Source organism: Cygnus olor, chromosome 14, assembly GCF_009769625.2.
Source record: "Cygnus olor isolate bCygOlo1 chromosome 14, bCygOlo1.pri.v2, whole genome shotgun sequence".
NCBI lineage: Eukaryota > Metazoa > Chordata > Aves > Anseriformes > Anatidae > Cygnus > Cygnus olor.
The window spans coordinates 12,050,603-12,077,562 of record NC_049182.1 but is presented as its reverse complement, the minus strand read 5'-3'; the positions used below and the strand labels follow the sequence as shown (position 1 = coordinate 12,077,562).

Genomic DNA, 26,960 nt, shown 5'->3' with positions numbered 1-26,960 from the left:
CACACCAGTAAACAACAGCATTTATGGAACCCATGTCATGATAGCTCCAATAAACATCCGCATTAATTTTATTCTCTTTGAGAAAAAGCTCAGATATTGAACAGCTGGCATAAGTAAGACGTTCCAAACCAGGAGCTGAGGAGAGCTTAGAGACACAAACACAGAGATGCAAATGGTAAATTAACACCATCAGCTGATTAAAGACAATAGCCAGAATAGGACAAGGCATACGTGGCCGCAACTAGAAGTCGAACAGGCACCAATGGTGCTCAGCTGCCACACATCCCATTTCAAACTGTGGGTGAGAAGGAGCAAAAAACCAACATCATTGTGTCATTAGCATCAGATAAAACGATTTTCCAGCATCATGCATGGAGAGAAGACTTCACAGCTGACCCCTCCACAACCACCACATCTTGACCAAATACACGAGGAAATCATTCATCAGCAAGTGTTCAGGTGCTCCACGTACACCAGAGGAAGGGCCCTGTCCCAAAAGCAGGAGCAGGGCTCCGAGCATACCAGCCCTTGGCAGGACTCGCGCTGGGGCACAGACCTTGGCCACAGCGCTGTCAGCGCTCGCACCTCGGGCACCTGACGAGCACCGAGTGGCCGCGGGCCAGGGGGCTGTGCCCGGCTGCCACAACCGCTTCCGAGGGGGCGAGCGGGAGCACGGATGGCAGCAGGGACGGAGAAGAATAGGGCAAGGAACAGGGAAAGGTCAAGAGTACAGAGCAAAGACACAGGCAATGAAGACGGAGAAGAAGAGGGCGAGGAAGAGGGCAAGACTAAGGGGCGAGAGGAGGGCGAGTGGCACTGACCGTGTCCAGGCGAGCAGGCGGCTCCTGCGGCGTCTCCTTCGGCACGGGGCCGGGCGGCGGCGGGCAGTTGGGGCTGAAAACCATCAGGTCGCTCTTGCCCGCGCCGTCCGCCACGCACAGGCTCCGGCTCTGGCGCTGCGAGTACGACCAGCTGCCCACCTCGCTGGCGCACACCAGCGTCGCCGGACCGGGCCCCGACAGCACGGCCGCCCGCGGCGCCCAGCGCGACGCCCCGTACAGCACCACCGCCAGCAGGAACAGGCTCGACACCGCGCAGATGGCCACCACCAGCCACACGTTCGTCGCCGCCGCCGCCGCCGCCGCCGCCGCCGCCGCCGCGCCGCCCTCCGCCGGCCGCAGCCCCGCCCCCGCCGACACCGCCCCCGCCGCCGCCAGCGCCGCCTCGGCGCCCTCCACCAGCGACACGCTCAGCGTGGCCGTGGCCGAGCGCGACGGCTCCCCGTGGTCCCGCACCACGATCAGCAGCCGCTGCCGCGGGCCGTCCGCCTCCTCCAGCGCCCGCGCCGTGCTCACCTCGCCGCTGTACAGCCCCACGCGGAACGGGCCCTTGCCCCGCGGCTCCCACAGCTCGTAGCGCAGCCACGCGTTGTAGCCCGAGTCCGCGTCCACCGCGCGGATCTTCGCCACCACCTGCCCCGCCGGCGCCCCCCACGCCGCCCACGCCCACAGCGACCCCGGCGCCGACGCCGACGCCGACGCCTCGCCCGCAGCCCAGGGCCCCGGCCCGCCGCCGGCAGGCGGGAGCAGCGCCGGCGCGTTGTCGTTCTCGTCCACCACGAAGAGCTGCACCGTGGCGTTGCCGCACAGCGGCGGCTCGCCCGCGTCCACCGCCCGCACCTCGAACTGCAGCACCTGCAGCTCCTCGTAGTCCAGGGGCTGCAGCGCCCACAGCCGCCCGCTCTCCGCGTCCACCGACACGTAGCTCGACGCCGGACGCCACCCCGACCCCGACCCCGACCCCGACCCCGCGCCCGCGCCCGCGCCGCCCTCCGCCACCGAGTAGCTCACGCGCCCGTTGCCCGCCTCGTCCGGGTCCCGCGCCCACAGCCGCGCCAGCTCCGCGCCCGCCGCGTTGTTCTCCCGCGCCAGCACCGTGTACACGGCCTGCGCGAACGCCGGCGCGTTGTCGTTCACGTCCGACACCGGCACCCGCAGCCCGCGGCTGGCGCGCAGCGGCGGCGCCCCGCCGTCCTCCGCCCGCACCTCCACCTCGTACTCCGACACCCGCTCCCGGTCCAGCGCCTCCCGCAGCACCAGCGAGTACGAGCCCGCGAACGTCGCCACCAGCCCGAACGGCGACGGCGGCCACACCGCGCACCGCACCCGCCCGTTCGACCCCGAGTCCCGGTCCGACACGCTCAGCAGCGCCACCACCGTCCCCAACGACGCGTCCTCGGCCACCGGCACCGACAGCGACGTCACCCACACCTCGGGCGCGTTGTCGTTCACGTCCGACACCTCCACCACCACCTCGCAGTGCCCTGACAACGGCGGAACGCCCTTGTCTCTCGCCGCAATTTGTAACTCGTATAAGCGCACTTCTTCAAAGTCCAAGGGGCCCCGGAGACGGATCTCCCCCGTCTGCGGTTCTATACTGAAGACATCTCTCTTGGAAGCAGGAACTGAACTGACGATGCTGAAGGAAAATTCGTGATTAATTCCCTCGTCCGGGTCTGTGGCGCCCACGTGCGCCACCAACGTTCCCTCCGCCGCACTCTCCAGCACCTGCACTTTATACACCGACTGGTTGAACTGGGGCGCGTTGTCGTTCGCATCCAGCACCGACACCACCAGCTCCACCGTACCTGTCAGCGACGGCCTGCCCCCGTCACTCGCCGTCAGCAACAGACGGTGCTCGGCCAGAGACTCGCGGTCCAGACCTTCCGTCAGCACCAGGAACAGCGACTTCCTACCATCATCTGAAGATTTCACATCGAGAGCGAAGTGCTCGCTGGGGCTGAGGGTATATGAGAGCTGCGCGTTGGCTCCGATATCCGCATCCGACGCGCCCTCCAGCGGAAAGCGGGACCCCGGCAGCGACAGCTCCGCGATGCTGAGGTTTTTGGTGGCGGCGGGGAAGAGCGGGGCATTGTCGTTGATGTCGGTGACCTCCACCTCCACGTGGAAGACGCGCAGCGGCCGCTCCAGCAGCACCTCCAGGCGCAGGGCGCAGGGCGCGCTCTTCCCGCACAGCTCCTCCCGGTCCAGCCGCGAGCTCACCACCAGCGCCCCGCTCGCCCCGCTCACCTCCACGCTCGCCCGCCGGCCCTGCGACACCAGCCGCAGCGGCCGCGCCTCCGCCTCGCCCGCCTCCAGGCCCAGGTCCTGCGCCAGCCGCCCCACCACCGTGCCGCCCTTGGCTTCCTCCGGCACCGAGTAGCGCACCTGCCCGCCGCCCAGCGCCCAGGCCGCCTGCAGCACCAGCACCCGCACCACGGCCCGCACGCACACCGACATGGCCGCCGCCGCCGCCGCCGCCCGCGCCCCGCACGGCTCCCGCCGCCGCCGCCGCCGCCGCTCTCCTGCCCGCCCCGCGCCGCTCCCCCCGCGCGCACAGCCGCCCTTCCCGCCGCCCCGGGGCGGAGCCGCCCTCCCGCCGCTCCCGCGCCGTTCCTGAGCCTGCAGCGACACCGTGTGCTCCGCCGCCTCACTCGCGCCCGCCGCCGCCAGCACGGCAGCGACACCGCCCCCGCCTCGCGGGACACCCCCGGCACTCGCGGGACGCACCGCGGCGACGCCGCCGACACCGAGCCCAGCACGGGCCGAGACAGCAGCGCTAACGAGGGGGCAACAGCCCCGCAGCGCTGCGCTCCAGACGACGCTCCCCGCACACCGACCGGCTCCCAGCCCTGCACGCACCACGCCGACGGACGCTCCTCTTCCTCACTTGCTTCCTTTCCCGTCTCTCTCCTCCTTTGCTTCTACTCCATTCTCTGTCTTGCTTGCTTTCTTGCTTCCCTAATTTCTTCTGAGCGTCTTTTTTCTTTCTTTCACTACTATCCAACTTTCGTTTCTTTCCTCCTTCTGTCTTTGCTTCTTTGCTTCCTTCCTTTCCGTATTTTCCTAAATTTCCTTCTTTTCATTTCTTTCTTGCTTCCTTTCCTTCCTTCCCTGGCTCTTTCCTCCTTTGTTTCTCTTCCACTCTCTGTCTTGCTTGCTTCTTGCTTGCTTGCATTCTTCTCGACTTCTTCCTTCTGTCTTTCTTTCTCTCAGATTCTTTCTTCATTTGTTCTCTACCTGTCTTCCAGTTCCTTCTTTCATCCTTTCAGTTCTTTATTTCCTTTTCTCTTACTTCTTTCATCCATCCTACAGATTCTTCATGCTTCCTTCCTTTCCTTCACTCCTTCTATCCATCTGCTTCTCTTCCTCTCCTCTCTCCTTTTCCTTTTCTTCTTCCTCCTCTTCATCTTTTTTCCTCCTTTGTCAAAATGCTTTCCAAATGCCTGCACCACTCTTCCAATCTAGCTCAGACATGCTCCGAGGCAAGACGTCTTCTTCCTCTTCGTCACCACCTTCCATTCTGCTCTGTACGGCATCCCTTAGCAGTCATGAGGACCATGTCTCCCCAGGAATTTCTCTGATGAGCCATTGCACACCAGACGACCTGGATGCCAACTGCAAACAGTTTCCAAGACCTCCATATAGCTCAGGTGAGTCTTTCACTATTTTTTTTTTAACAGCAAAAAATACATACATCTGTCTCTCAAACATATTTTTTTTGCATGTGAACAACTTACAGGCAGCATCAGTGGTTGCTTGCTCAGAAAAAGGAATAGATTCATGCATGGAAAATTGGCTTAAATTAGAAGTTTTCATTCAAAATCTTCAGTGATTTCTAGGGAAGCTGGACTGAACAGAAATCATCAAGCTCATCAAAAGCTCCCCAGTCATGGGAGAGTGTGAGGTGCTCCATGACACACAGCTATCACACGGGAAGCTGTCACGCAGGAGAGAAGAAAACCAAAGGATCCCATTCCCCTTCATTGAAACACAACCTTTTCCAACATCATAAACACAGAGACCACATCTTTCCATTCTCCACACTTCTTGGCCAATGCCACACTCTGGTTCCAACCCCTTTCCACACACATTTCCTGCTCAGTACCACCCTCCCCACAATTGAATGGCCACCCCTTCTCCGTGCCGCTCACAAAATCACTGCTACAACACCTGAACAATGCTCCACACCACCGAAACAATCCAGCTCCAAACCCACCTCTGAGCATCACCCTCTGCAGAGCCTCGCCTTCTCCCACCACTGCCAGGCCCTTCCCCCCTGCACAAACGGCACTCGCAAGGTTTTTCACTGGCTCAGCAATCTCAGAGTGAAACGGAGAAAGCTGGACCGATGGACAATGTTTACAGCAGCTCCTGCTGGAGCCGCCACTCCTCATGCTTAGGAACACAGGAGTCAAAGGCCATCTGCCAGACTGCTGCAAATCCAAGCCTATGGTACAGAAGAGTGACATGAAGGAAAACCAAGTGGGCAGACAACAACAAAACTCCACACAGAACCTGGGGAGGCCCTGGAACCCCGGGCCAGGGATTGACACAAATAGCCTTCCTTGGAGACAGACAGACCTTGACGGGATGAGGCCCTGACCAGCCTCATCGAAATGCAGTGTTCGTCCTGCTCTCAGCAAGGGAACCACGGACGTCCACGTGTCACCTTCAGCATGAGGTTCCTTAAGGTGCTCAGCATTCACTTCCACTGCAAAAAGGGAGATCGTCCCAGGAAAATATCAACTTCCAGCAAGTTGCAAGCAAACACAAGGCAAGATCACCCTGCTCAAGATCACCCTGGGAACATCCAAAATGGCCCAGTCCTACTCAGTGCCACTGACATGTTCACCTCCACCAGATACCACACTTGCTCGCCACACCCCAAGGCTGACTCCAGCTTTTGCAGAACCTTCCCATCAATGAAAGCACCACAGAGAAGCATACAAACAGGATCACATAGACGCTGTCTCCAGCACACCCTCTGCAGCTGACCCTTCCAGTTTTCTGTGCTTCAGCAATCTCAGATGCAAACATTACAGGTGAATGAGGGACACTATTTCTAAAGGTGATGGTGTGACAGCCCAAAAGGCAATGGGTGCTCATTTCATTTTGTGAAAGAACACCCCAGATGTTGACAAGCAAAGCACTCTTATGGATAACATCAACTCTATGCATGTATGTGTTACGTCTTCTTTCAATGAAGAGTTCTGGGGCTTCTGAAGGGGGTGGCTGTGAATGCCAATGTTGAAAGCACATGAAATCAGGACACCGTATGTCAAACCATTTCTCTGGTCAGGAACAAAAGGCCACAATCAGGCAAAGATGAGAGTACAGCTGTTTCATGTGCCTCCATGGAATGCATTTCTGAGTAATGTGCCAACATCACAACTCCAGCAGCTCTACAGTTTCAGGCATCCTTCTGGAACCACACATAGCAAGAAGATTTCACAAGGTCCCCAACCAAAAAAAACAACAACCAACCAACCAAAGACATTTTCATTAGAAAGGTTTCAAGGGCACACTGAATGACAAAGAATAGTGCCTGCAGGACCACCATCACCACCCTTCATGTCTTGCACTCATTCAGCAGTCTCAGGTGTAAATGCTGCACAACAGAAAGAAACAGCGTTTGTGGAGCTCATGTCATGACAGCTCGAAGCAAAATCGGCATTGATTTTATTCTGTCAGAGAAAACCTCAGATACTGAAAAACTAGCCTCAGTAAGATGTTCCAAACCAGGAGCTGAGGACCTCTTCGATGCACGCCAACAGACATGTGAAAATTAAAAAAGAAAAATAATAATAATAAAAGGATTACACATAAGGGGATTGTAAGTCCATAAAACCAACAGCAGTAGAATACAAGAAGAACGAGTTGAGCAAACACCAAAGGTACTCCCCTATCTCATGTTCCATTACCAGCTCTGTGTGTGAAGGAGCAAGACTCCAACATTGGTGTATCATGAGCATCAGACAACCCACCAACTGCATCCAGCTGTAATGAGCATGAGCTGGGCACAAGGAAACAATCACGCCACATTTACCAGCACTCCAAGGACACAACCGACGCCAGTCACTGCAGAATGCATACAACTGGCACAGTCAGATCCTCTGAAGCCATCCTCAAACAAAACACCTCGGCTTATGCATCAAACCAGCTTCTTTCTTGCCCTGACCTCTGGCTGTGCTCTTCTACCTCTGTATTGCAAAGCACACTAGTGGCATACTCATAAAGGGAAAAAGTATAACATGGTTTCAGATGCATCTTTCCCTTTACAAACTACTTTCTGGTGGTAAAGAGGGTGAAAAAGTCGGTATATTTTCAAAGAGCATAAAAAGAGATGGGGGACACAAGCATGGCTTGCAGAGAGTGGAGACATGGTGATCACAAGCAACTGCAACTCTACACGGAAGCCATGCAACAGCAGGATAGGGAGAGAGTCAAAATGCCTTCCCCTGACATATTCTGACCTGCACAAGACATGCCCTCTGCAACCTCATCTAACGCAACTCCAGCCCTCCACACGAGGACAACACATCCCCCTCCACTTCCTAGTCCACTTCTCTGTGATGCCTGAAGCTTTTCCTTCTCATTCAACATGTTCCAGAGGAGAAAGAGGGATTCACAACTAATGAAAGGCAATATGCCTCAAATGACATCCAGACCATTTCAACACCACATACTGTCTCAAGTTAAGGAAGACCTTCAAATCATGTCTCTTGGAGTCTGGGAAAGGGTATTCCACAGCAACACTCCGGCAACATTCTGCCTCAGGATTTGCTTTAGGCACCCATGATCTGCCACTGAGATGTGTGTTCTTAACACAAGTAGGCATCTCTCCATCGTGTGTTATGACATGCAATGCAGACTTGATTTCCTTTTCAAGTTCATGGTTCACATCAGGAAATGACCAGGTCCCATTCACTGCCATGGCCACATTCACCTCCACCTGATTACATGATTTCCCTTCCCACCCCCATGGATCACTTCAGATTTCACGGACCTTTCCCATCAATCACAGCTACAAAAATGCAAAATATTCCAATGATACCAAATCAACAATGTCTCACAGACTCTTTGTAATGTGTGACATGCCACTTCCCTAACGAGGAATACAAATCCACAGTCAGAAAAGCCCAAAGACCCAAGTGTCACCTTCGTCATCTCTTCTTGACAGGACAGTAAAAACACACAAAGTTCTCAACAAGAAGAAAAACAATACACAAAAAATCGACAACAGCAGGCTTGTCATTCAGCTACTTAAATAGCTTTCAATAGTGCCTGCTGCACAGTCACCACCACATCAACTCTTCTTGGCCTGCAGTCCTTCAACATTCTCGAGCAGAAATGCTTCAAACCGGTAACCAACAGGACATGCAGAGACCATGTTGTGACAGATCTAATGAAAATCGGCATTGATTTCATTCTCTGTGAGAAAAACTCAGATACTGAACAGCTAGCCTCAATAAGATGTTCGAAAGCAGGAGATGAGGAGATCTTGGAGACACAAATACAGAGATGCCAATGCCATCATCAGCTGATTACAGACAGTAGCACAATAATAGGACCTGGCATACATGGCCACAACTAGAACAAGTTGAACAGACACCAGCGGTGCTCACCTGCACCATGTCCCTTTGTAACAGTGTGTGAGAAGGAAAGACATCAATATTCAGGTACCATAGGTATCAGACATAACGCGTGAAGAAATGGCTTCACAGCTGACCCTGTAGAGCACAAGAGGTTTCCAGAAGGGCCCTGTCCTGGCAGCAGGAGCAGGGCTCCGAGTACAACAGCCCTTGGCAGGACCCGTGCTGGGGCATAGACCCAGGCCACAGCGCTGTCGGCACTCGCAGCTCGAGCACCTGACAAGCACCAAGCGGTCGCGGGACCGGGTACTGTGCCCGGCTGCCACAGTTGCTTCGAGGGGGCGGCTGCGAGCGGGAACGAAGAAGGAGCAGAAGAGAGCGAGGAAAAGATTTTAAAGGGCGAGGAAAACGGAGAAAGATTAAGGGGTGAGAGGAGGGCGAGTGGCACTGACCGTGTCCAGGCGAGCAGGCGGCTCCTGCGGCGTCTCCTTCGGCACGGGGCCGGGCGGCGGCGGGCAGTTGGGGCTGAAAACCATCAGGTCGCTCTTGCCCGCGCCGTCCGCCACGCACAGGCTCCGGCTCTGGCGCTGCGAGTACGACCAGCTGCCCACCTCGCTGGCGCACACCAGCGTCGCCGGACCGGGCCCCGACAGCACGGCCGCCCGCGGCGCCCAGCGCGACGCCCCGTACAGCACCACCGCCAGCAGGAACAGGCTCGACACCGCGCAGATGGCCACCACCAGCCACACGTTCGTCGCCGCCGCCGCCGCCGCCGCCGCCGCCGCCGCCGCCGCGCCGCCCTCCGCGCCCGACGCCGGCCGCAGCCCCGCCCCCGCCGACACCGCCCCCGCCGCCGCCAGCGCCGCCTCGGCGCCCTCCACCAGCGACACGCTCAGCGTGGCCGTGGCCGAGCGCGACGGCTCCCCGTGGTCCCGCACCACGATCAGCAGCCGCTGCCGCGGGCCGTCCGCCTCCTCCAGCGCCCGCGCCGTGCTCACCTCGCCGCTGTACAGCCCCACGCGGAACGGGCCCTTGCCCCGCGGCTCCCACAGCTCGTAGCGCAGCCACGCGTTGTAGCCCGAGTCCGCGTCCACCGCGCGGATCTTCGCCACCACCTGCCCCGCCGGCGCCCCCCACGCCGCCCACGCCCACAGCGACCCCGGCGCCGACGCCGACGCCGACGCCTCGCCCGCAGCCCAGGGCCCCGGCCCGCCGCCGGCAGGCGGGAGCAGCGCCGGCGCGTTGTCGTTCTCGTCCACCACGAAGAGCTGCACCGTGGCGTTGCCGCACAGCGGCGGCTCGCCCGCGTCCACCGCCCGCACCTCGAACTGCAGCACCTGCAGCTCCTCGTAGTCCAGGGGCTGCAGCGCCCACAGCCGCCCGCTCTCCGCGTCCACCGACACGTAGCTCGACGCCGGACGCCACCCCGACCCCGACCCCGACCCCGACCCCGCGCCCGCGCCGCCCTCCGCCACCGAGTAGCTCACGCGCCCGTTGCCCGCCTCGTCCGGGTCCCGCGCCCACAGCCGCGCCAGCTCCGCGCCCGCCGCGTTGTTCTCCCGCGCCAGCACCGTGTACACGGCCTGCGCGAACGCCGGCGCGTTGTCGTTCACGTCCGACACCGGCACCCGCAGCCCGCGGCTGGCGCGCAGCGGCGGCGCCCCGCCGTCCTCCGCCCGCACCTCCACCTCGTACTCCGACACCCGCTCCCGGTCCAGCGCCTCCCGCAGCACCAGCGAGTACGAGCCCGCGAACGTCGCCACCAGCCCGAACGGCGACGGCGGCCACACCGCGCACCGCACCCGCCCGTTCGACCCCGAGTCCCGGTCCGACACGCTCAGCAGCGCCACCACCGTCCCCAACGACGCGTCCTCGGCCACCGGCACCGACAGCGACGTCACCCACACCTCGGGCGCGTTGTCGTTCACGTCCAACACCTCCACCACCACCCTGCAGTGCCCCGACAACGGGGGCGTCCCCTTGTCTCTCGCTTCGATTTGTAATTCGTAGACGCGCACTTCTTCAAAGTCCAGGGGGCCCTGGAGACGGATCTCCCCCGACTGCAGGTTTAATTCGAACAGGTTTAATCCTCCGGATGGAAAGGTATTGCTTCTACTGAACGTTATTTCACTGTTGATTCCCTCGTCTGGGTCTGTAGCACTCACCCGCGCCACCAACGTTCCCTCCGCTGCGCTCTCCAGTACCTGCACTTTATACACCGACTGGTTGAACTGGGGCGCGTTATCGTTCACATCCAGCACCGACACCACCAGCTCCACCGTGCCCGTCAGCGACGGCCTGCCCCCGTCACTCGCCGTCAGCACCAGACGGTGCTCGGCCAGAGACTCGCGGTCCAGACCTTTCGTCAGCACCAAGAATAACGACTCTCGATATTCACCACTCCGCTGCAAATCCAGAGCGAAGTGCTCGCTGGGGCTGAGGGTATAGGAGAGCTGCGCGTTGGCTCCGATATCTGCATCCGACGCGCCCTCCAGCGGAAAGCGGGACCCCGGCAACGTCGTTAATTCCGCGATGCTGAGGTTTTTGGTGGCGGCGGGGAAGAGCGGGGCATTGTCGTTGATGTCGGTGACCTCCACCTCCACGTGGAAGACGCGCAGCGGCCGCTCCAGCAGCACCTCCAGGCGCAGGGCGCAGGGCGCGCTCTTCCCGCACAGCTCCTCCCGGTCCAGCCGCGAGCTCACCACCAGCGCCCCGCTCGCCCCGCTCACCTCCACGCTCGCCCGCCGGCCCTGCGACACCAGCCGCAGCGGCCGCGCCTCCGCCTCGCCCGCCTCCAGGCCCAGGTCCTGCGCCAGCCGCCCCACCACCGTGCCGCCCTTGGCTTCCTCCGGCACCGAGTAGCGCACCTGCCCGCCGCCCAGCGCCCAGGCCGCCTGCAGCACCAGCACCCGCACCACGGGCCCCCACCTCAGCCGTGTAGTTCCGCAAACGCCCATTGCTGTCACCGATTTCCTCTTCTCTCCACCATGTAGGTACTGATGCGTATATTGAGAGGTTCTGGCTGCGCTCGGTATTAGGATCCTCTTTCAATGGCGGCGCGTCCTCTTCCTTGCGGCTCTCTCTGTCATCTGAGTTATTTCTCACGGGTACCGGAGGGTGTTCCCCTCTTCCTCCCCCGTTTTCATCGTGCGTTTATTAGGTCAGAGCGGCATCATGTGGCAGTCTGTAGATATTGCCTCTTACCGTGCTCTGCATATCGCCCTTGATTAGCTCTGGGTTTGCCATTTTCCATTCCACGTACTTCTGTTGGAGGTTGTTGCCGAGTACTCACCTGCAACGCTTTTCACTGTACTAGTTCAGGAGAAGTGCATGTAGTTTTCTTTACAATGTGACACCAACTAATCATTCACAGTTCTTTTCCAAGTGAAACTATAATGCCCTGAAATGTACTGAATGTATTTGACAGCTCCCAAAATCACCGTGATCCGTGTTCCTGTTAGAAACCTTGAGGTCTAAATGAAGTGTTTCCGAAAACATGCTCTATTCACATGCCGTTCTATTCATACCTTACAACCAAATAAATCTAAACCTCTCTTGTAGACAAAACACCCGGGAAGCGGGTTCTCAGACTGATCATGTAACTCTTACAGGGACTGTGTGCAGGGGGCGAAGTCGAAACAGGGAAACAGATCCCCTTCTTCCACTCGCGGTCGCTGGGTCCTCTCCACGGCTTCCTTCAGTGGGAACAGGGCGGTTCTGCGACAGCTCCTTCCCGGGGGAGGTTCCCTGTTACCCGCCCGCTCTGCTGACAGTGCGGGGTTGCAGTAACCTTGCTGTGAAACGCTCAAAGGAAAGGAGACACGAAGTGAGAGCAAACTCTCGCAAGCGCCAGTTCCAAACCTCTCGGAGTGGGGACCATGGGAGGGCGGAGGGGAGCGGAGACAAGCACATTACGCGTGGATGCTGCAGTCCCTTGGGAGAAAGCGGAAGAGTCGTGTTACCGGCGAGATCCTTCCTTCAGACGAGACAGGGCTTAGATTTTCTGCTTTTAAGGGTATCTTCGCCGTTCTTGCTCGCCATCTTCTGCAGGCACGCCGGCGGGGCGGGATGCTGCCACCGGTGGCTCAGTGTTACCCCTCAGTGTTACCCTCTCCCAGTCCCCGGCAAAGCCGGGTGCACTGCACTGAGAGGATTCTCGACCACCCTCTGAAGCTCCAGGGCAAAGTCCACCACCTGCCTACACAGCTCTTCTCTGCCCACCTTTGCATCCGCCGTCACCTGCCCGGCGCACCGGCAGCAGCCGCGCTAAAGCCGGGAGCAAGTCGCCGTCTTATCCCTGCAGATCCCGCACATAGAACTTGGTTCAGGAGCACTGACCACGGCTGTGCCGGCTGACCTCGCTGCTCTCCGGCTTCTCGCCGGTTCATGCGGAAATCCACCGCTGAAGGTAGTCAGGCTTTCTAGGAACAGCAATCATGTCTCGAGTCCAGATCCGTATCTAGTCCTTGATGCCCGCCGTATTTGGTTTATGCCGTCTTGACTTTATCCGGTTTTAACTCAGAACGCAAAAGATGAACGCTTCTTCCTCCTGCGTCTTTGCACCTTTACTGACTTTTTTTTTTTTTTTTTTTTTTTAATCCCGGCCCACGACAGGCTCATCGCCCCGAGGAAGTCATTCAGAGACACCACGTTTCCTGACCCAAATCCTTCCAAATGAAGCACAGTGGATTTTCAGCCCCCGAAGAAGAAGCGTGGTCTTTCCCTCCGGCACTGCTCCCCAGCGGAGCAGCCCAGGGAGAACGGTAATCGTGACCTCTGGCAGACACTGCCGCAGCCGGGACTGAGACTTCCTAAGCCCACGGACACGTTCCTGCGATACCCAGAATGTAACACAGCACGTTTTGTCCTTTTTTTTCCATTCTTTAAGTCTAGGGATTTTCTGCGGCTCACTCTGTTATTACCACAGACAGAAACAAAATCTATCCCGTCCAGTGTAAAAGCGTTTTGTTGACTTTTCCAGGCGCAGGCAGATGGTTCCTCTGTTATCAAACAGAGGAATTCCACGAGTAAGAATGTACAAGGCACGATTTTGCAAAATTAATCCAGAGACACGTTCCCGATTGCTGAATTTCCTGGAAAATAAGATTTAAATGTAGGGTTGTTTTTTGGTTTGTTTGTTTCAGTTTCGTGTAGCAAAAGGAAGTAAGGGTTTGGGTGGAGATCAGCGTCTTGACTCGTGCATAGAAAGAGATGCTGGGACAGATCTTCTGTCAACAAAGCCACCAAGATCATTCCACGTGAATCCAGGACGAGATGTGTTTAAGCAGGATATATATTTTTTTTCCTGCTTACCCGCTTGCTAAATTCATCCACTTACCTGGAATAAGTAGATCGCCTCTGGACAAATAGTTTCATGCCATATTCATAGGGATGAGAACATACTACTGTTGTCGGCAAAAACAGCACTGGTTTACTTGCAAGTATCTTAGAGCTGTGGTAAGGTCTAAATTAAGACTGCTTTAAAAAATGTAGTAGGATGTTTTAATCGGTAAGACAATTGCTAAAGAGAAAAATTACTACCAAGGACAGAGGACACGGTGTCCCTCCTCCTGTGTTACGAGTAGTTGTCTGCATCATTTCTATATAATTTCTATATCCACCAAGCAGCTCGAATAAATGGTCCCACAATGCCGAAGATCTGAGCTTTGCTAGGGATAAAGATGTTTCTGGAAACAAAGAAACAAACTATCCAAGATAACCTACAAGTTGGAAGAGATTTGTCCGTACTCAAATCCAGCCCACGTGGGATTCTCACTTTCTGATTAAATCCAGCTTCTGCAGAGGGTAAGGCAAATCCTCAAGCATTGTAGCATTGCATTGTAAACACAGATGCACAACTAACTTGCCTTTTACACCACCTGTATCTGTAATGTGAAGCCACCAAGTTCATAGGGAGGAGCTGAGAAGATTCTGCAAAAAAAAGCACCCGAGCTGGTGGAGTTTCTAATGTCTAATGGCTTAGTTTCCCTCCTCCGACGCTGGTGAGTCTCCGAGTGCGCCCTGTGCCTCGGACTGAGCATAAGGCGAGGAGTGTTGCTCGCCCTGAGGCCACGACGGCTGACTGAGGGCTTGGGCGTTGATCTCCGAGCCTCCTGCATTTGACAGAAGGGGTGACTGCCTCGCTAAAGGGGTGTGAAATAACCAGGACTCTGGGCCTCCCAAATTCAGTCTACCCATCTTCAGAGATCACGGAGTGAGAGTTGGACTTTTAGAAGAATAAGTACAGCCCAACGGCAGGGATTTGGAGCAGCTCCGACTGGCTGGGAGGTTCGCCTCCACCTGTCAGTGGAGACAGAGTCAGTGGAGACGGACAGACTTTTCGAGGGAGATTTGAAAAGCCCTATGGCGGCCCCCGCTGAACTCAAAGCATGACTTTAGTTATGCTTTGAGGCAAGAGATGGAGAATCGGAGGAGGGAGAAAAGCCGCAGCTCCGGCAGTCGGTGCCGTGACCCAGGACATTTTCCATCACCGAGATGGAAAGGGCCGAGCAGCAGCTCCGGACCAGCCGGCACAGGGTGACTGTCCCCATCGACGGGGATCCGGGACGAAGAGCCTGTCGCCTCCTGAAGGGCCGGTGAACAAAGAAATTTTTGATTTCCGTGTGTATGTCAACTGGTGAGGGTCTGTGTCGGTTGGAAGTGATGCTAATCTGTATAAAATGTTAGGATTCCAAACATGAGCTAATTAGCCTCGTGGTTCGGTCTGGAAAACGATGAGGAGCAGCCAAGTAGCACTGAAGAAAGCACTCACAGCTGTATCCCGCGGAGCGGGTCCCTCACGCCTCTTTGACAGAGCCTGGAGGTTCGAGCACAGCCCAGAAAAGCGGAGATCGGGTTTCAAAGCCTTCTCGAGACCGAAAACGTTTAAATCCAGAAGTGCCCTAAGCACGGAGAAAGGAACCATCCGGCGGTCTGGGGGCCCGCCGGCCCCTCTGCGGCGGGCGCTGAGCGGTCGCTCGGGGACCGGAGGCGCCGCGGGGTTTGCTCCGCGCTTCGCCTTCAGCAACCAGGATCCCAGAGCGGGGAACGAGCGACAAATCCGCCCCTTTCCGCCTCTGTCTTCAGGACCCTGGCAGAGTCGGAGCCTTCCTCACCCGGCGGTTTTAGGGAAGCTGCTGCCGATGTCCATTGCTTTGTGCCCGGGTGGTTGCTGCCGGCGCTCAGCCTGTCACTCGCGCGGTGACAGGACGTGTCGCAGGGCCAGGCAAAAGCCTTCCGCTGGCGCCCTGATGCCGGCCCCGGCACCGAGCGATGGTCCCGGCCGGAGAGCTGGGGGAAAATCCGCCTCTTCTAAACCCTTCCTCCTCGGCGGGGTCGGCCCCCTCCCCGGCTGGGATCCGCAGCGTTCGCAGGGGAGCAGGCGAAAATCCGCTGTTTTCTTCCTCTTCGCCCTTCCTCCAGCACAGGAAATATCCCGGCAGCGCCGCGGCGGCTTCTAGCGGGCGACAGCGACACCGTGAGCACGAAGTGGCGCCGGGCAGGCGGCGGAGGCTGGCGGCGGCCGTGCCTTGATCCGAGCGCTGGAGTCCGGCAAGGGTTTGGCTTCGCATGGCCAGCCGCAGCTCTTTCTCTGCATCTCTCTTGTCGCTGGATGCTTTGTCCACAGCTCGCCTTTGTTTAGGATAGCGCTGCTCCGAGTGCTGTAATGGAAGCCAGCGTTTGTCACGTGCCAGTATTTTAGGGATGCGCTGTGCAGCCCCGGGTTCTTGCTCCAGGGGAAGGCCCCCCCCCTCCCGTGTCAGAGCCCACCTCCTCAGGACGACCGCGGCGATGCAGAGACATCCTTCAGCGATTATCATTTTGGCTCCTCAACCTGTGGAGACAGCTCATGCAATAACCTCTCCGCGCCCCAGCCTTCTGCAAACCATATCGTTTGTAGCAGCACCTCGCGAGTCGCCACATACCCCGGTGCAAACGGGCACGGGGACCCGGCGGCGGGCTGGGCGTCGGCTGCTGGCGCAGAATAAAACGTGGAGAATAATATCTAATAATATCTAATAAAACGTGGAGAATTATATCTAAGGGGGCAATTAGCCGTGGCCCAGGGAAAGCAGTGCGGGGAGCAGGCACCCCGGGGTGCTCAGCCCGCGCCCTCCGCCACGTCCCCGCTTGGGGACCTGCGGCCCCGCCAGCTCCGCTGCCCCCGGCGGCGGCGGGAAGGTGCGGGAGGCAGCCCCGGAGCGCGGCCGGCCGACCCCGCCGAGTTCATTCCCCAGATCCCATCAGCGCTGCAGCTCGGGAGCAGATGGTTCCCTCCGCCCCGGGTTCACCGCGGACAGATTGCATACAATTTATTAATAACCCAGCAGATGCTCGGGCACTTTCCAGCCCGGATTATATTTCCTGATTGCTCAAATCCCGGCGCGGGGGAGCTGCTCGTTTATCTCCCGCCGCTGCTGTCTGTGCCGCACAAGCACCGGCCCGTTTGTTCCCGGTGGCCGGCAGGGAGCGACTCCCGGTAAAACAACGGGGGCTGGGGTTCGTGCCCGTTACTCCCCAGGGTTTCGCTAATCGGGTTGCAGAGACAGGATTCCCCCCCTCCCGGTGCTGTTTTCCAAGCCGTGGGGATGGCTTTATCAAGGGGAAATTAAAGCAGCCCACCAAGAAAAACAATACAGTCCCCGTGCCCCTGCCTTGGGCAGGGGCAGTGAGACAGGCAGCAGTGGGGGCTGCTGACCTCATCTCCGCCAGGCAGAGGGTCTCAAGACAGGAGGGGGATGCGGGTTGAGAGGCTGCTTGCACCTCGTGAGACCCCTTCCAGAGCTAGACAAGATGCTCTGAGCCATCACGGCCCTTTCAGCAATGCTACTTTCAATTTTAATGTGTAAAATGGGTTTTTCTTTGGTCTGCAGAGAGAAGCACAAAAGCAGCAGGTTGTTTATACTGCTGAATAAACTAAATGCAGGTCTCTGAGGGATCTTACACAAACCACTTACCTTGAAAAGTAATCCCATGGGGAAGTGAGCTACAGAGAAATGCGTGGTTAATGTTTTACATCTTCAGAGCAGCATCCAAGTTGCTGGCACATCACCAGTTAGCATTATATATCACAGGTGGTTACAATTTGGAATGCAGAAATCCATTCTAAGGTATAAGTAGCAGGGCATTTGGGGCTGAATTTCAGTGGAGCATGGTATAGGGGTTAATCCTAAAAGCTTAAACTAATCTTAAAGTTGAAGGCTAAGTGAGAGTTTGTAGGGAAAGAACATTTATTATCGGAATGCATGCCACAGTGTAGCTTTAAAATAAATATAGGAAGCACAGAAATCTTTTCTGCTCAGTGGCAGCTGTGCTCAATAAAAGGCATTTCACTTCCTGTGAATGCAGGTAAGAGACACTCTCAGCAGTAACAGCAGAAGAATATTAAAGTCTGTTACATTTTTCATAGCTCCTGACATTTGCAGTATAATTCCACTTCCTTGCCTTCACCATGCTCCCTGTGCCCAAAATACTTCGTGCAGGGATGCATTTTCTTCATTTTAACCTTTTTAAGTGCAGTAAGAGAATTAAGCAATTACAGGGGAAAAAAAAAAAAAGAAAAAAAAAAAGAGTTCTTTCCTCCTTGCTCTACAGCAATAGAGAACAACTGGACAAGATGTTGCCAGCTGCGCTTGCTACGGAAAGGAAAATTGGGGTGCAAAAGCTGGGGGTGTTGTGTTAAGATGGTCAATAAGGATAGGGAGGAACTCTCAGAGAGCGAAGTATTTGCAATTTCAGGAGGAAGCCGTAGAAGGCCTTGCACTCTGCAACTTCAGTTCCTATCTATAGGTTCCCCTAGTACCACACATCCCCCCAAAAGTCCACCCAAAAGGGCGAGGAAGGAAATTTCAACAGCGGTAGAGGGTTCCCAGTGGGTATTTTATCCAGTTTCCCTCATATTTTTTCCATCTTTCTGCCGTCTTTCTGTAACAACAACTGCAAATATTCTCCCAGTTCAGAAATTCTCATAGGCTGTTCATTTAGACAAATCTCTCACCACAACTATTTTTTTCTTCCACTCTCCTTTTCTGTGCAGAAGCTCTGCAAGCCATGAGCACCATTTCCTTTTTCCACTCACAGACTTCCCAAATACCTATGTCCTCACTGAGTTTCCTAGACCAGGTCACAACATAAAGCACAAAATGAGCAAAACCAACAACAGCAACAAAAATGTTGTCTGGCTTGATAAAAGAAATTCTTCTATCATGCACCACTTCAAGTCTTTGACAAATTGTCACCAGTGAGTAAATATTTTTAAATAACATGCATTTAAAAGGAATGCATAATGATGTGACCTCTTATTACGTGAATTTTTCACTCTTGACCTCTTCTTTGCTGAATTTGGAAAGGGGGAAATATGAGACATAGCCAAAATAATGAAAATTACAAAGTAGAACCTAGTAACAAAACAAACAAACAAACAAAAACAAAGTGTGAAGGATTCGCTTTCTGCTTCTGTTTTTTTTTTAATCATAATATGGTGGTTTTACTTGGGTGGGCAGCTGAGCTCCACCACAACCGTTCTCTCACTACCCCTCCTCAAAGGGAAAGGGGGAGAAAATACAATGCAAAGAGCTCAAGGGTTGAGATAAGGACAGGGAGATCACTCAACAATTATCGTGATGGGCAAAGCAGACTCAGAGGGAGATAATAAAATTTATTATAAAAAAAAATTATAAAAAATAAAATTTATTGCCTATTACTAACAAGCTAGAGAAGTGAGAAACAAAGGAAAGAAACCCAAAACACCTTCCCCCCATCCACTCTGAGTGGCACAGGGGAACGGGGGAATGGGTGTTGTGGTCTATCTATAGCACTTGGTCTCCACCGCTCCTTCTTGGTCACTCTCTGCCCCTATTCCACATGAGGTCCCTCCCACAGGATGCCGTCCTTCCCAAACTGATCCTGTGTGGGCTTCCCACAGGCATCAGCTCTTCAAGAACTGCTCCAATATGGGTCCGTACCATGGGGTCCATCCATCAGGCGCACACTGCTCCAACCTGGGTCCCCCACAGGCAGCAGCTCCTGCCAGGTCACCAACTCCTGTGTGGGATCTTCTCCACAGGCTACAGGTCCAGCCTGGGGCCTGCTCCGGTGGGGGTCCTCCACAGGCTACAGCCTCCTTCAGTGCAGGTCCACCTGCTCCACCATGGTACTCCATGGGCTGCAGAGGAACAGCCTTCTTCACCATGGTCCTCACCACAGGCCACAGGGGACTTCTGCTCTGGCACCTGGAACACCTCTCCCCCTAATTCTTCACCGACCTTGGTGTCTGCATGGCTGGTTCTCACTCCTCTCTCTCCCAGCTGCTGTTCCCCAGCAGTCTTTTTCCTTTCCTTTCCTTTCCTTTCCTGTCCTTTACGTTCCTGTCCTTTCCTTTCCTTTCCTTTCCTTTCCTTTCCTTTCCTTTCCTTTCCTTTCCTTTTCCTTTCCTTTCCTTTCCTTTCCTTTCCTTTCCTTTCCTTTCCTTTCCTTTCCTCTCCTTTACGCTCCTTTCCTTTCCTTCCTTTCCCTTTCCTTTCCTTCCTTTCCTTTCCTTTCCTTTCCTTTCCTTTCCTTTCCTTTCCTTTCCTTTCCTTTCCTTTCCTTTCCTTTCCTTTCCTTTCCTTTCCTTTCTCACAGAGAAGCAAACAGCATCACTTACTGGCTTGGCTCTGGCCAGCGGCAGGGCCCTTATCTAAAATGGAGCAGCTCCTTGATTCTTCTCACAGAAGCCACCCCTATGGTTTTCCCCGATTCCAAAAACCTTGCCACGTAAACCCATTTCATTCCACCCCTCGCCTCTGTGAAAAGCATATTTAAGAAGAATCACAGTATACTCTTTCGTCACAATCATCACAGTCTTCACAAAGTTCACTTACATCAAAAAGAAAAAGAATTTCCCATACCAAAATAAACATAACGTCATCACAACACTGACAAAGTGGACAATTTACACACACTCCACCCCTTCTCCCTTCACCACACTAGTATGAAACATATTCCTCATAATTACTACTTTCTTGAATTCTTCACAACTGCTACATTCATAAAAAAATATCCAGTCCATGTTTTGCCTGTTACTTCTCCCAACTGTCATCCTCATCTCTATGCCCACCTGAGTAAATCCACCACGCATAATCACCTTGAGAGTGAAAGGATCAGCCATCACCTCAGGACAGACATATCCCAATAAAGACCAAACGGAAGTGTGCTCAGAAGCTCAGCCTGCATGTACATGCAAAAGAGTCATTTGGGAACTTCAGCTCTGACAGGAGTAAGGGCACGTGGAAGTGTTTGGGGAAGAGAGAAAGCGAAGGGGAAGCAGTGTTCATGGGCCAGCTGTTTGGAGTAGGGAAAAAGCTTCCTTGCCTGCAGACTCTCCTGTTCATGCAGACTTCTACACAGGTACCAGCAGTGCAGGGTCACGCCCTGGTGTTGCCCTTGTGCAGTTTGGCAGGAAGGCACAAGCCTCCCATCGCACGCTTTGGTCTCTAAGGTACAAATCTGGTACCTTAGCCCCTGCCCGCGCGGCAGGCAGAAAGGCTTGGATGATCAGCAATTCCAGGGACTTGTGCCATTCGAAAAGCTGCTGGGAATGGCTTGTCCTCTTCCACCTCTCCTGGGTCACACTACACTCTGAGCTATGTTCTGCTCTTCTCTATGTCTTATAATTCCCAAACTCCCAGGGCTTAAGCTTAAGTAACTGATGCTGTGTATTGTCACAGAACATTTGCTCAAACAGTACCAAGATTACAATGTTGCCTGATATTTGAGGGAAGAGGCCCAAAAACCAGGGCAGTCATCAGAGCCCAGCTGGTGTGAGACAAGTAGCAAGGCATGGTTAGGACAGGGTACATCCAGGGCTCCTGGGGAGCTTGGCTGCAAATGGGAAAAGCAGAGACTGGTTTATCTGACTGCTCCACAGTGTTGCACTGGGATATATGTTGCAAGCAAATCAGATGCAAATATGGAAATCTCTGTATTGTCTGAGTTTTTGCTGCAGCCACAATGACACCTCCATCACTATAGGGTGAAGAAAAGTGAAAAGCTGACCAGTTATGATCACAGAATCACAGAATGGAGCTGGGAAAAGATGGCTGGGCATCACCTGCTCCAAGCCCCTCTGCTTCAAGCTGGCTGCCCAGGTCTGGGTCTAATCAGTGATCTGACTCTACTTGTTGGTTGTTGGTTTCCTCGGGATCAGCTTTCAGCATCAGAAACATGAAAAAAGGTGTTTGTTTGGAGGGTTTTCCTTTGTTTGTTTGCTTTGTTAAAGATATGCCTACATCATTCTTTTTGTGTACGTGAAATATTTTTTTGTGTACATGAGTTTAAAAATGTTCTGTCTTTGTCAGCCCTGCTATTCTCCACTCATCTTTAAGGCAACAACCAGCTGTATGTGTGCCAACAGATTTTACTGAATAATAAAGCAGCAAGCAATCCAGTTAAGCCAATGAACGAGAGTCTCGTAATCCCAACCTAGAAAACACTGAAAGCTGCTTCTGGATTGATATGTAATTTGCCACCAAAATAAATAAACAAATCAAGCTTTAAGCACCATAGCATTCATCAGGGAAACAAAAGCCAGGGCAGATTAGCAGCCTCCTCAGTTGGAACTAGGAAAAAAAATAGGTAACTGAAGCCAGATTCACAGTCTCAACCCTTGTAACAAATCCAAACATCAAGGTCCATTATATTTTGCGTATGCAGGATATCAGAGGCTGTGAATTTCCACCAGCCAGCCCTCCTTGGTTCCATGTGCAGCTCAGACACCTGTCCCTGGTCTCTAATTTTTCTTTGCCTTCCTCAATCTTATGTTTTCTGTTGGGCAGCACTGCATCCAGGCCTGCCCCACATGGAAACACACTTCTGAGGTCTGCTCTCTCTGGCTTGGAAAGATGGAGCTTGAGGGTTTCTGTGACTGTTTATCTGTCCCCAGGGGCACTGGACAATGCTGTTCTCCCAGTTTTTTGCTAATACAAGATCCTTCTCAGGCTTAGGCTGCTGCCTTGTTTACCACTTCTTGGCTTTTCCACTGAATCCCAGAAAGAGGCCAGACACACAATCCTAATGAAAAGCTCGGCATGTAAAGGGAGAATTTATATTTTGCTTCCTGCTTTTGCTATTGGTTTTACAAGCGATTGCTCATCAGAAACCAATTACTCCAGAAAGGCTTGGATTTGGGTCCCCACTGATGCTAGCAGGATGAATAGCCTCATTTACAATCTCTCAACTGGAAAACAAAAAGTAATGATAATAATAATAATAAAAAAAAGCCCTTTCTAATTCTCTGTGCCCCTGTTGTAATTCACAAGAAAATTAAACTAATAACTCTCTCTGTGAGTGTGTTATGTAGATGTCAGGAGTCAGGGATAAATGGATGGAGCTATCCCAGGCAGAGTCCCCAGGGAAGGAACCTCAGAGCAGGCAACTTTTATGCCTTGCAAGGCTCAGAGCTTCTCCAGCAATGTAATCTACGTGGAAAGGAGGTTGTCTGTTTGTTTGTTGTTTGTTTGCTTTAATCTTTTTAACTTGAATTCCACCTGCAGGCAGCAGCAAACTTTAGTGATGCTTTGCTGTGCTCATTTCTCACTCCATTTCCATTTACTATCTGCGCAGGGAGGTCTTTTTGCAAAGAAACGTCTCCATGCCAGCAGAATCGACCCTTTCACAAGTGGCTCTCAGAGTGGTCTTCCCTCCTCATTCCTGGAGCAGACACTGCTTCCTCTTCCTTGGGGGAAGACATGAAGGTCTCCATCATGTTCCCAGACTGTCCCACCCCGCAATTCTGATCCCAGATTCTAATTTGTTTTTAATCTTTGTAAAGAATGCATAGCTAACACAAAGCCTGAAAATTGCCCCTGCTTGTTTCCAAGGTAGGAGGAGCAAAAGTGAATTTCTGGCTCCTCCCTTGCAAGATTGGAAGCATCTTGCTGGTCAGCAGTGATGCCCAGCACAGAGCTCCCTGTGGTGTGGCTCAGGGTGAGGGTCATCAGACCGTGCCGAGGCAAAGCCTCCCTCCCCAAGCCTCTGTTCTGGTCACCAGCAAGTATCATGAGTGGTGACACTCCTGGGCTGTAAGTCACTGAACTGGTGAAGGAAAGTTGTGAAACCACAGAATACATACAAGGAGCTGAACCCCACCTCAGGGAGATGTTCAGACAGCACCGTGCTGCCCAGGAGATGGTCAGCAGACTCAAGCATAGCAGGTAGGATGGGTCTGTTCTGTCTGGGTGCTGGTGGTGGGGTGCAGTAGGGGAGTGACATGTGAGTGGCACAGTTTCACCAGGGATTTAGCAGGTTGCAGGAGTCTTCATGGATTCACATGATTATTGAAGCTGAAAGGGATGTCTGGCAGCCTTTAGGTCAGCCTCCTGCTCAAAGCAGAGTCAGGTTTGATCCAGCCTCACTAGGAAACAACAGCAGATGTAAAACTTGAGCCAAAAGAAAGGAGAGGCAGGAAAGTGAGGATGAGTGTGGACCCAGCAGTGAAGGGAGGATAAAGCTGAAGGCTGTCCAGACATCAAAGGAACATGACAGTCACGGTGAATGTCATCTGACAGGCACTGATGGCATCAAATGGCTCATTCCATGTGGCATAACCAGCCAAGAGAGCTCCTGGGGAACGTGGGAAAAGGATTCAGGGCTGGCTGAAGAGCTCTAGATACTGGGGCAACTCTCAGAGTGTTTTACAGAGGGAAATTAAAGGGAAGAAAGGAGGTTTAGGAAAGCAAACTGAGTATAACATTGCATCTCCTGGCACCAGGAAAACTAAGCTTTATCTTTAGCAACTGATTCCAGGACTGCATTCCTGAAGTTTGATTTTCTAGGGGAGACTCAAAGCAAATAGCAGATCTGTTCCTCTGGTCTCTGCTAAAATGTTGGTGACAGACAGGTGCTGTACACACAGGGCTTTATCTCCACTTCTGATAAATGATGGTAAAAGAAGAGCAAGGAAGAGACTGGGGACAAGTGGCATCCTAGGGACGAGATTCAGCCCCAGATCAAACTCTGCATGTTTGGATGACTGAAAGTATGCGTATTCAAGTGAGCTGGGTAGAGGTGTTCCATCTGCACTCAGGGGAAATTTGGAGATTTAGTCAATACAGACTGAACAACTGAAGAGCAAGAGCTGCAATAAACTGGATGAAAAAGAAGAACATCTCTTTGACAAAAGAAATAAATCCTAAGGTCCTTGAAATTTTGGAAAACAAACCAAAACAAAACTTTTCTTTTAGCTAAAACAGCAAGAAATAATGGGCATGAGAATTAAGAGGGGACTCATGAAATTATAAATTGATGTGGGCTCAGAAAAAGGTGGGATAGTCCCACCGGATAAGTCACAGGCTTCTAGGGAACTGCAGAAGATGTGGAAATGGTGTGCAGGGAGCACAGAAAAAAAGCAGTGGCCTGGGACAGGCTGGCGACAGTGCAGCCCCAACTGCATCAAGTGACCTGTCTGGAAATACCTCAGTAACAGGAGGGAACAGAGCATCCTTGTGGTGAAGGAAGGCTGCAAACTGGGACACTCCTGAACCTGCTGGGGCACTACAGCACTGAGCACTGCAGGAGCAAGAGGGGGCCAGTTCATGGCAAAGTTTGCTTTGTTAACACCATTAACTCAACTTAACTCAATTAGCAGTTAGGGCAACAACCCCCACCCCCACCCCGAAACCTGCAGAAAGAAATTTAAATGTCTCTGTGATGCTAGAGTCTAAACTAACCTCTGAATTGCAGATAAACTTGGGCTGAAACAAATCCCCCTAGAGATATCTGCTTTACTGTTTGCACCACAGTGAACTCCAGTGCTTTTTAGGGGAAAATTTGGATACAGACATCCAATGATTCATTGCAGCAGAACAGAACCAATTTAGACAGCTCATCTTTTCTCTGGGTTCACATAGCTATTTAAACCCCACTCTCCTATTTCACATGCAGCCTTCAGTTACAGACTCTCTACAACTTGGCCTATCTGAATTCCTGCTAATACTCATTACGTTTTTCTTGATTGATGGTTACTTTTTCTTCTTCTCTTTCCTTTGTCTAAATAGGATTTATTTTCTGTGCAGGCAAAATGTATGATAAGACATTTCTGGAGCTATTTGATGACATTTCTGTTGTAGACATTACTGGAATGAACAGATTTGATGTGAAGACCTTAGAGACCCTTCTGAGAATCTTTGCTCTCACTTCATTTCTTCCAATGCATTTTTTTTCACCAGTTGTTGTAGGTATTCCTAGCAATGAATTAAAATAAATATCTCATCACAATTGCCTCCAGACCCTCTTGATGTATTTCTGATGGTTGACTGCACAAATGTTTTATTTTTCAATCCGTTTAACATGAACATGTTTACCCTGCTTCCTGGCATTGGAGAAACACTTTGAATTCCAAATGCTGAAATAAAAATTGCTGCTATTGTTTAAAACATGCAAAAATGTATCATTTATTCAAATGTAAGATTTGTAAATCATTGAATTGCATGGGAGATGAATCATTAGTCGAAGTGCAGACTGTACTAGAGGTCATATTTAATTTATTTTCAAAGCCTTCTTTTGTGCTTTTTGGTCCAGTATGTCATAAGTTATTCAATACACAAAGGTGTCTGCTTCTGTCTCACCATAATTAAGATGATTAAGTCATATTATCACTAACAAGAAACATTAATTCCACTTGAGTGAACGCTGCAAACAGAGCCAGTGACATTTCCACCACTTAGATTGAAAACACATTATACAGAAACTGGGGAGGCAAAAGCCTCACTTAGCCCAGGCCGGTTTCTCCATCTGATCTCTGCGGAGGAGGCAGGAGTTGATGTTTTCAGAGCAGTAAAAAAAAGAAGAAAAAAAAAAAGGAAAGAAAAAAAAAGAAAAGGTGCAAAGGAGCAGAGAAAATCAACACATGACAATCATACAGATGATTTTTCAGTGTGGCAGAGGCTAAATTATTATGACAAGAGCTAGAGGATGTTTATTTCTACCAACAAAAAGAGGCAGGCATGTGTGTGTGTGTGTGTGCAGCCAAGAGCAGCAGGCTGTTCTGTAGGATGAGTCCAGGGAGATATTTAAGACACTGAGGCAATTTGAAAAGAAATCAGGAAGGGCCTGGACCCATTCTTGACTAAATTAAAGAATGATCATTCTGCATCTTCTGCGGGTCAGAACAGAAGAAAAGAAAATGAAGGCATAGCATCACCAGAGTCTGGAATTAACCACTGAGTGCCACGGACTTTGGCTGGATCCAGACCCCTCCAAGGTCAATGCAATCCCCCTGGTCCTCGGGGACTGTAGGTCCATCCTGCTGACACGGATCCCTCTGGGTAGCTGAGATCACACATGCTCCTGGCTCTACCCCACCAGACCCAGCCGAGTGCTGGGTCTCCATGAAGACTTCCTGGGGCTTTACTGTTTGTGGCTTGACACTGTGCACTGCAGATCTGGGCAGAGCTGAGCAGCAGCCTCTCCACACCTTTTCTGACCACTTTTCTCTCTGCCTCTAGATTCATCTCTCTGCTATACCCTTTTAAGTCATTATAGAGATATA

The 26,960-nt window shown here is 53.0% G+C and overlaps 1 protein-coding gene across 2 annotated transcripts; it reads right to left on the bottom strand.

The window, feature by feature from the left end:
* Positions 1-751: 751 nt before the first annotated feature.
* Positions 752-12,477, bottom strand: LOC121078017 (protocadherin alpha-2-like). Of its 2 annotated transcripts, XM_040573712.1 has the most exons (2): positions 10,794-12,477; positions 752-2,722 (listed from the first exon to the last, which is right to left on the bottom strand). In XM_040573712.1, exons 1-2 carry the CDS (start codon positions 11,389-11,391, stop codon positions 789-791), a joined length of 2,532 nt encoding a protein of 843 aa, XP_040429646.1. In that variant the 5' UTR covers positions 11,392-12,477; the 3' UTR covers positions 752-788. The 2 variants fall into 2 exon arrangements, with proteins under 2 accessions (XP_040429646.1, XP_040429644.1); XM_040573710.1 differs by lacking the exon at positions 752-2,722 and having other exon boundaries at positions 4,001-12,475.
* Positions 12,478-26,960: the final 14,483 nt, after the last annotated feature.